Source organism: Mus musculus, chromosome 12 (genome assembly GCF_000001635.26).
Source record: "Mus musculus strain C57BL/6J chromosome 12, GRCm38.p6 C57BL/6J".
Classification (NCBI taxonomy): Eukaryota; Metazoa; Chordata; class Mammalia; order Rodentia; family Muridae; genus Mus; species Mus musculus.
Window position 1 is genome coordinate 33949563 of NC_000078.6, and position 10519 is coordinate 33960081.

Genomic DNA, 10519 nt, shown 5'->3' on the forward strand with positions numbered 1-10519 from the left:
AGTCCTGACTTCCTTTGGTGATGAACAGCAGTATGGAAGTGTAAGCCGAATAAACCCTTTCCTCCCCAACTGCTTCTTGGTCAGGATGTTTGTGCAGGAATAGAAAGCCTGACTTAGACAGACATCTTCATGTTATGTCCAGAACAGAGTCTCCTTAGGTGATGACCTGCCCAAGAAATCAGAAAAGAGAACTGGTTTTTTAGTGCTTAAAGAACTGCTTTCTTATTTTGATGGCCAAAGCCTCTAAAGTGGTTGCTTCACTTTTACTTTTTGTTGCAGACAGTTTAGGTTTGTTTTGTTTTGTTTTGTTTTAACTGCACAGTTGAAAGCCCCTCTTCCTTTTCCAGCTCACGCACAGTCAATAACTTTTTTTCTGCGAAGGACATAAAATGGCAGACTGACAGCTTGTTCAAGCTTTACTGTAGTTCTCTTTCTCCTCCTCAATATTTTCCAAACTCAGTTCAGGTCCTGTCAAACTATCCGTGAAAAACTATGGACCGTAAGATGCTGCTTTGTATCTCGTCTCGTCGTCCCTCAGGACTGAAGTGTGGCTAAATGTCTTTCAGGAAGCCTGCAATGTTTGATTACTACCCTACTTAGGAATATCCATGCCTGCTAGAGAATCCTACCACTCACCCAGAAACAAGTGGCTTGAAGAGCATCTTAAGTAGTGGGGGCTGTGAATACACCAAGCAGAGAGGAAGAGGAAGATCAAGGAGCATCAAATAGTCATAAGCTCACAGCAAAGCTGTATTTATGGTGAACTTGTGCAAGTACAGGGTCACAGATAGGCTCTTTAGTAATGGCGCCCATTCTGTCTTACTTAACTCCTGACTAAGATGGAAAGATAGGATCTAAAGTCTTGCCAGGCTGTGCCAAGTCCTAGCTGTCGATAAGGATGCTGCCTTGTCTCTCAGCAACTGCACATGAGCTCTAGACACCCTTCATCATTGTGTATCCTTCCCTTTGACCCCTCAAGCACACTGTCAATAGGAAAGGCTGATGGAAAGAAAGGAAAAAAGCCACACACATGATCGTGTAACCCCTCCTGCCCCCAACCCCTAGCCTACCCTAGAACAGCCAGTAGCCAAGCTGTATGTAGATCCCCCTTCCCGATATGTTTCAGACTGCCTCAATGAACCATGCCTCATGTCATTTGTAATTCAGTTTGATCTCTGAGCTTTTCCTTTCTGGGAAAGCCTTCTTAGGGAGGTCTGACTGTGAATCAAGGAATTTTCCAAGTGTACAGATCTACAAATCATCCTTACCACCTCAGTCCAGGCTCAGCCTTCTTTGTGGGCACTCTTTGCAGATGTAAACCAGAACTCTTTAAATTCCTCATTTACATAAATCATATTTTATTTTCTATTGTTCTGTGACTTGATGTTAAGGATTAACTCATTAGTTAAATTATCATAATAAATTAAATTATGGTAGATATATTAGATATAATTAGGTATTAGGTACTCTTGTACCTAACATAATTAGAGCTATCAATGGTTACAGCAACACCCATACTGCAGTTAACTGGTGCCAGTAGAAACCAGAATTCAAGTCTCTAGAATGTACTATTAGAAGACTCAGAACCTGACAATCAATGTCTCATGTTCTCTAACAGACTGAATGGGAACAAGCCTCATTTACTGAAGCGCTGTGTAGGAAGGCAAAGTTACTGAGTTCTTCTGACTACTGAGGAAGCATCCATCTTCCCTTCGATAGTTAGGTTCAGTGGAAAATAACAAATGATCCAAGGGTCTAACTGATTGCTATGAGCCTTCTGAAACTGTATCACAGTTAATAGCATTTCCATGAAGTAATGACGTGAGTCTTCCCCCCAGATAAACGTTCCCTGAGGTCCAGTAATGAGAGCATATTACCATGCCGACTCTCACATAAGAGAATGTATACCCAAGTAGACGAACATCATAAATAATTAAATGTTTCATAGCTTTCAACCTGTCTTTATGTTCTTATGTCTTGGACAACAATGATTGGGATTTTTATTTAACTAACTGGTTCTACCAAAGGATGGGAAAAAATACTTGAAATAATGCCTAAGAACAAACATAAATCTACCTGCACAATGCTGGTGTTCTATGGTATCCCTGTGCCCATTTCTTCCTTGCTCTTTTAGGTCTTTTGTTCTCTCCTTGTACTTTTGTATGCTGTGTGCTTCTACACAGAAGACTTCAGACTGTTTCTGCTCATCATTCTCCATTTGCCAGAGCCAGGGCTTCCCCACCTCTTCCTCTCTCCAGGTCCTCTACCATGCTTTTCTCCACATTTTTTCCTTGTTTTTATTTGCTTTCCTCTTCTTTGTCTTCTTTTCTTTCCTTGTTTCTTTTTATTTTTTAAAATAAGTCTTTAATCAATTGCTCCATACCTAAGAGCAGAGTATCAGGGGATATTATGAAAAACACAATACCAGTGAGAGTTTAACAGTGAGTGACTCAGGATCCCTAAACCCTGCTGTCATGGAAACAGAACAATATGATGTGATTCTTTCAGAAAAGCAAGAAGTATTTATTTCAATTTACAAAGTAATAAACTGTTATAAAACCTATTTAAGCTGGGGTTCTCACTTTTCTCCCAAGGTGTCCTCAAACTTAGGTTTCTCTTGTCTCTACTTCCTGAGTGTAAGAATTATAGGTATTTAGTCTCAGGTTATTTTCACTGCATGAAGGGGCTAAGAGGAGGAATAAACTAACCATAGATTGTGCATAATAATTTTAATGTAATAATAATAGAGAGTGAAGACCGTAAGTAATCCTACAATTGTTGCAAAATAATTTTATTTACCTAACACGTGGATTCAAACTTATTTGACAGTTTGTAAAAAAAACAAAACCAAAAAAAAAAAAAACCCAGATTTAATCTGCCTTTCTATATAAAAAAATATTGCAAATTCATTCAAGAGAAAATTTTGTTGAAACAGTATCTCACTGTAGTTTAGTGGCAGGTCTAGCATACACCTCATAGCTCACTCTAAGCAATCCTACGCCTCATCCACAAACATATTGGGATCTTAAACATACATCAACATACCCAACCTAAGAATTTTGAAAAGCTCATAATTCTTAAAAACTCTTCTTTTGTTATTAAGCATGATTCTAAAAGAAGAGAACTTCAAGACCTTTTTACAAACTCTGTCAAAAATAAATATTTTCTTTTAACTATAACATTAAAGGTTTAACATTTTCCATAAATGTTAAATTTCCTCCAAGTTTCACAATAAGGGGTAAATAGATAAAACACCTAATGACTGAAGTTTATGTTGTGTTTATTCTTTTGAAAATTAATAAAACTGACACAGGAGTGGACATCTCTAAAGTGACATTAATGGATTGCTTGCTTTTCTTTTCTTTTTTCTTTCTTTTCTTTATTTTATTTTATTTTTTATTTGCTATTTTGTGATTGTCTCTGAGTTTCTTTTTAAGCAACGTTCCTAGGAAATTGTGTCCTCTTGTGGTCACTGGCAAAAACAACATGTTTTCTTCAGGAAGAACCAAATCTAACAATGGGAGTTGGGCTTAAGGCTTCAGGAACAACCTTCTTTGGAGGGCTGAGAGTAGGAGTGATGGAGGGGATATTCCCAGAGAAAAGAGAGACGAAAGTTATGTGTAACCAAAACCAAAAAAGCCATTTGAATTGACCGGTTTCTACTGCAATTGCTGAGCACTGGATGGCTGAAAAGGAGATATTTAAATGGTTACACAGCAGGAATGTGATTATGGTAAAATGTCCTGAAGAGTTTTGTATTTCATAGGATTGTTTCTTCAGTTATCAGAGAGACTCAAAGATAACTGGGGAGTGTCATGCCAACTAGAGGTTGTGATAGCAACTCTCCAAGCCCCACTTACTCTAAGCATGAAAACAACAAAATAAAATCAAGAGAAAAATATAAGACTATGTATTCATCTGCCTGGGTCTTGCTCTTCCTTCAGGAAATACAAGACTTTTGGTTTTCTTTTTTTAAAATTTATTGGTTTTTTAAATTTATTTACATTTCAAATGTCATTCCCCTTCCTGGTCTCCCCTCAGAAAACCCCCTATCCTACCCTTTCTCCCCCTGCTTCTATGAGGGTGTTCACCCACTCTGCTACATACGCTATGCCTGCAGCTAGAGCCATTGATCCCTCCATGTGTATTCCGCAATTCCTAATCCGACCCTCATTTCAATGTCAGATATTCTAGTGATTAACATTGATTTACATTTTATTTGCTCATCTGAGGAGTTCTTTGTTTCTTTTGCTTTTCAGTCTTTCACCTCCTTGATTAAAAGTTTCAAGTTGTATAACTTTAGCTCCGTATTATTACAGAAATTCAGGATGATGAAAATAGAATCTGTTAATTCATGAATTACACTATCATCAGCAGGACCGAGATGCTCAAATATCACTAAGGCTATCTGCAAACCAGGTGTGATGGGTACCACTGGGACTGATGCAGACTTCATATGACACTTTAGCAAAAAGTATCCCTTTGAAATATCAAACTGGGAAGTTCCTGTGGAATGTCAAAATTGGATGAAATCTAAGACGTGCAACCTCACCTCATACCTAATGAACCGGAGCCTTCTAACATATGCCCCCTCCTGTGAGAAGGCTCCTGGGCTTCACCTAAGCAATGCAAAGGAATGAGTTTCAAGGTAAACACAGATAACTTGTCATCTGACCTCAGAGGAGAGAAGACTGGAGAACCAGTGTGGAGGGTTCACTTAGCTTTTGTACAAATCCAACTCTGAAACCTACCAGCTTGCTGATATCTCTATATCTATATCTATCTCTATCTCTATCTCTATCTCTATCTCTATCTCTCTATCTCTATCTCTATCTCTATCTCTATCTCTATCTCTATCTCTATCTCTATCTCTCTATCTCTCTCTCTCTCTCTCTCTCTCTATCTCTATCTCTATCTCTATCTCTATATCTATCTATCTATCTATCTATCTATCTATCTATCTATCTATCTATCTATCTATCTATCTATATCTATATCCCCTCCCTCTCTCCCTCCCCCAGGAAGAACTGCAAGCACCCAGTTTGCAGCCTGAAAACAAAGCCCCTTGTGAATTCTGCCAGTACAAAGCATTTGTTGTTGTTTTCAGGGATCATTTAGGAGGATCTTTTTAAAAAATAAAGTGAGCTAGATCCTAATTAACCTAACATTTCCAAAGAAAGTCACCAGATTGACAGAAGCCTTAGAGGAGAAGCCATAAAACTGTTTTACTTAGAAGACGAAAATCAAAAAGTCGAGTCTCAGATGTTAGGCTGAAGCACTGTGCAAAGCACAAACTGTCACATCGGTGAGTATCAGACTTGTGGTCACACAAGGGACTTGTCATCCATTCTTACCAGGAAAAAAAAAATCCATTTAGAAAAACGTTTTAAGTCGTTGAAGGCAGCAGAGTGAGCAGCCCATCTCAGCTTGTCAGGGTTTGCACAGCACTAACCCTAGCCATTGCTGAGAGTTGATTCGCCTGGTAAGACACCGCTTTCTGCTCAAAATGTAAGTTCTAACCCCACTTAACAAGTACTTTCATCTTCATTGCTTCTGAAGACGTTCAGGAGGAATTTCTTCTCAAAGCTTAAATACATTTCTTGTAACCCTGTTTGAAAGATAAGTCAGAGAATGACCTGGGCCATTCTTTTAAAATTATCTTCAGAGTATTTTGGTTTCAGGAGATTTGCCTTGGCCCAGTCCGGGGAAGGGGGATCTAACACTATGATAAGGACAGAAGCCTCCCTCAGTGCAGCATCAGGGCTGGCCTGCAGATTGGAAGTCTTAAGAAAGGTGCACTTGCTCTCTGCCTGGGTACTATTTCTCCTCACCTGCTACAACTCTTCCCTCTGAACCATTTCCCTTTCTGGAGTACACCTCCTGATCTCCTCCTCGTCTTCCTTAGCCTTGATTCCCAATGAAGAAAAGGTTCCTGTCATTCGTTGTCTTTGAAATATTTTTAACACTCAGCTAAAATAAAAAATAGATCTTTTGAGGTTGATATTAATAAAGGGTGAATCGAGATTTCCGCAGTCACCCAATTACGAGATACTCTGAAATTCATATTTAGAAAAGAGAGCACTGGGTAAGAGGATGCGGCAGAATTTCTGCCACGTTTTGTTTCCAAGAGATAAATTCTTGTCGGTGAAAAATGCAAATGCAAGGGTGCAGGAGTGGCTTTATTTTGAGAAGAATTGGCTACGAGCTATTAAAATTAAGTGGAGGTCAAGTAGAATCTGGTTTTCAGCCAGGCTGTCATTTTAAAATATGGTAGCGGCGGGCGAGGCCGGCCAGTTGGCACACTGTGGTCATTGTCTCTGGATATCAGTAAAAACGGTGCAGGGTAAGCCCGGGGAGGGGGGGGGGGGGTCTCTACTCGGATGAAAGTACAGTCGGGTTTACTGGCCTCAGAAGAGAGCTTTCTCTACAAAGGCTGAGTCCTCGGACTAGCCTCAGGCATTCCACACCCCAGAGTTTCCGGGACCCAGCTGAGAGCTTCAGCAGGACCCAGCCACGTGGCCTGCCCTGCGTCGCAGGGGCTCCGGCCTCCAGCTTCTCAGGAAGTCGGTGGCCGCGACCTTTGGTCCAACCCAGAAAGGGGCACTTGCTGAGCTGGCAGTTTCCCGGGGGATTGGCCAGGGGAGTGGGGATTGGGCGTTTAGCAAGGTCCTCAGCTTGGGAACAGGGCAGGAGTTCGAGACGCTCACCTCCACGCCCGCAAACTCTGCCCCTGAAACTCTGGCTACTTCCTCCGGACCCAGAATTGCCTTTCTGAGTAAGAGATCACCTTGTACCGGCTCCCTAAATCCCCATCCTACTTAAAAAACAGAAATAAATAAATAAAACATATTTAAAAAATGTAAAGAGCCCTGCAATCACTGGCTTCCATAGCCACTCTCCTTCTTGCTCATTAACCTCTCTGCTTCCACTTTTCCAGAATCCTTTTTGGGGTTTCAAGGTATTTGGTAAAAAAAAAAAAAAAAAAAAAAACAAAACAAAAAAAAAAAAACAAAAAAAACCGCTTGCAATCAACCAACATGGCTGAGTGCATTTGAGGCACCGGGAGCATAACTACTCACAAGATCTCCTAGGAAGACGAGAATATTGATCCCCCACCTTAAATGTATGGACTACCCAAGGTTAGCATGCAGGGCTTAATTTGGAGTTAGCGGACATGAAATGTTCTCAAGGTTCTCCTCCACCTAGGGCTGGCAGCGTGGAGCACCAAGGCTGCTCTATCTTTCCCTAGCTTTGCTCCCTTCAAAAGAACAAGGCTTTTCTCTGTAAAAGAATGAACTCCAGCCTAGGTCCAGCACCTTTGGAAGCACAGTCCTCTGAGAGCAGGGAAACTTTAGATTGGGTCACCGTAGCAGGAAAGGAGAGCCCAGACGTTTCTCCGGGAGGGGTGACACGGCAGGCCAGGGCGCAGATCCATAGCGCCCACGATGTGGCCACGTCTTGAGAACCGCCCTCGACCACAGGGCCAGGCAGCCGCGGGGAATCCCTTGGGACTAGAGGTTTCCGACTAGAGGTTTCCTCTACCTGACCGTTAGATGGACTCGGTTGTTGAAACTTTTCTTGCCTCGCAGCCCGGGCCCGAGCCACCCCCAAAGGGCCCGGAGAACTCCGAGGGATCCCAGGCGGGATGGGACATCACCCAGAGCGTCGAAGCCGCTTGCCACTACTGCTGTCACAGCCACTTGGGGAGGGGGAGACTGCAACAGCGACCCAGACAGTCCCCTGTTTGCGGTGCTGTGCTCGGGTGCGGGGGCGCTGGGCGCGCTCTGGCGCGGAAGGAAATCGCCCCGCGTCCTCCCCGAAGCGGAGGGGGAGAGCTGGGGGGGGGAGAGGGAGGGGAGAGGCGGGCGCAGGGGCTGGCCGCTCGGGCCAGGTCGGTTTTGAATGGTTCGCAGGACGAATTGTTAGACCCCGAGCAAGGGGGGAGGGGGCGAGGGAGGGGGGCTGGAAAGAGGAAACTTTCCTATAAAACTTCGAAAAGTCCCTCCTCCCCACGTCAGGCCAATGACACCGCTGCCCCCAAACTTTCCGCCCGCACGGAGGTATAAGAGCCGCCAAGTCCACAGCCCGCGCCCAACTCTCAGACACCTCGCGGGCTCGCCAGCACCGGCACCGGCTGCGCCAGGCCGGAACGGGGCGCGCTTGCGGCCGTCGGGCGCCTTCTTTTTGGACCTCGGGGCCCTCCACACCGTCCCCTCCCCCGCCCGCCTCCCTCCCCGCCTCCAGCGCCCTCCCCGCGGAGGTCCCCCCACCCCCATCCCGCCTCCCTGCGTCCTCCGGGCCGCACCGCCCGGGCCGGCGCCGAGCGCGGGGAAGCTGGCGGGCTAGGGCGCCCCGCTCCTCTGCTCTACCCTCCCCCGTCCCGGCTCCGCGAGGCCGCACGTCGCCGCCCGCGAGATGATGCAGGACGTGTCCAGCTCGCCAGTCTCTCCGGCCGACGACAGCCTGAGCAACAGCGAGGAGGAGCCGGACCGGCAGCAGCCGGCGAGCGGCAAGCGCGGGGCTCGCAAGAGACGCAGCAGTCGGCGCAGCGCGGGCGGCAGCGCGGGGCCCGGCGGGGCCACGGGCGGGGGCATCGGAGGCGGCGACGAGCCAGGCAGCCCGGCCCAGGGCAAGCGCGGCAAGAAATCTGCGGGCGGAGGCGGCGGCGGCGGCGCGGGCGGAGGTGGTGGCGGCGGCGGCGGCAGCAGCAGCGGGGGCGGGAGCCCGCAGTCGTACGAGGAGCTGCAGACCCAGCGGGTCATGGCTAACGTGCGGGAGCGCCAGCGCACGCAGTCGCTGAACGAGGCGTTCGCCGCCCTGCGCAAGATCATCCCCACGCTGCCCTCGGACAAGCTGAGCAAGATTCAGACCCTCAAACTGGCGGCCAGGTACATCGACTTCCTGTACCAGGTCCTGCAGAGCGACGAGCTGGACTCCAAGATGGCAAGCTGCAGCTATGTGGCCCACGAGCGGCTCAGCTACGCCTTCTCCGTCTGGAGGATGGAGGGGGCCTGGTCCATGTCCGCGTCCCACTAGCAGCGGAGCTCCCCACCCCCTCTGCAGGCCGGAGACCTAGGTAAGGACCGGCTCCAGGGATCGATCGGGCCAGGCCGCGGGTCCCCTGTTCACCTCGCCACCGTGCTGGGTATCCCCCCCCCATCCCCCTCCACTCTCCTCGCTGCCCTCCACCTAGCCAGGCACCGCCACCTCATTCCACCCGCATCCCTGGCAAGCAGTTCAGTCCCCACAGGGGAAACAGGTCCTAGGGTCGGGGAGAACCAGTGTGCCCAGGAGAGGTGTATGTGTGTGTGCGCGTGCGGGGGTGTGCATGACAGAAGATTGAGAAAGTCAAGCATAGGGGCCTTGTGCCCAAAACGCCATCCCCCAAACCCCTTTCTTTCTTCTTTAAAATTCCCTTCTTAAAACAACTGTTTCCAAATTCCACCCCCTCCTTTCCGCCCACCCACTTCCTCTTGCCCTTGGGCTGAAATCCTTCCAGGTTGTTCAGCGAAAATTCTCGCTGGTAGTGATAACAGGGCTTAGCGGTCATAGAAAACAGCCACAGAGACATCCTCAATAACCGACTTTCCCCTCTGGGTTTTTGCAGATGTCATTGTTTCCAGAGAAGGAGAAAATGGACAGTCTAGAGACTCTGGAGCTGGATAACTAAAAATAAATCTATATGACAAAGATTTTCATGGAAATTAGAAGAGCAGAGACCAAATTCACAAGAATCAGGGCGTGGGGCACACTTTTAAAAGAGAAAGCGAGACAGGCCCGTGGACAGAGATTCCCAGAGGGGCAGCAGCAGACCCCCCACACCTCTGCATTCTGATAGAAGTCTGAACACTCGTTTGTGTCCCCCCACCCCACTTTTTGACGAAGAATGTTTTATTTTTATTTTTCATGCATGCATTCTCAAGAGGTCTTGCCAATCAGCCACTGACAGGAAAGGCATCCCTGTGGACTGGCTCCATTTTAAAATGGTAACAATCAGAGGAATTTTAACACCTTTAGAAATAAAAACGCTGGGATCAAACTGGCCTGCAAAATCATAGTCAGTGAATTCCTTAAAAACCATACTTCCTCTGAAGGAAAAGAAAAACATAAATTACAAAAGACAACATTCTATTTATTTATTGATGACCCATGGTAAAATGCAAATAGATCCGGTGTCTAAATGCATTCATATTTTTATGACTGTTTTGTAAATATCTTTTGTATATTATTTTTCTGCAATAAATAAATATGATTGAAAAATTTTAAGAACTTTAAAGTTTGGTCTATATTTTTAAGACTCAGAATTAACTTGGTGGTAAATACTTGTTTGTTTAACTCTAGGGGCATCTAGGAGGGAGTTGGGGGACTAATATAAACAAAGAAGTGAAAACTTCAAATAAACCAGCTACTGACGGAGACAGCCAGCTATTTAAAAGACAGCTCTAATATTATTACAGCTTGGCGTTCAGCAGGGCTCACAGCCTCTCCATGCCTTAGTTCTTGGGGCAGCAAAGGTTGA

At 46.0% G+C, this 10519-nt stretch overlaps 1 protein-coding gene across 1 annotated transcript; it reads left to right on the top strand.

The window, feature by feature from the left end:
* The first annotated feature begins 8108 nt into the window (after positions 1-8108).
* On the top strand, positions 8109-10269 carry Twist1 (twist basic helix-loop-helix transcription factor 1). Its single transcript, NM_011658.2, has 2 exons — positions 8109-9076; positions 9608-10269. Exon 1 carries the CDS (start codon positions 8416-8418, stop codon positions 9034-9036), a length of 621 nt encoding a protein of 206 aa, NP_035788.1. The 5' UTR covers positions 8109-8415; the 3' UTR covers positions 9037-9076; positions 9608-10269.
* The last annotated feature ends 250 nt before the right edge of the window (positions 10270-10519 follow it).

Coding starts and splice junctions, on each gene's coding strand:
- Twist1 (NM_011658.2), top strand. CDS start 8,416: ATGATGCAGGACGTGTCCAGCTCGCCAGTCTCTCCGGCCGACGACAGC.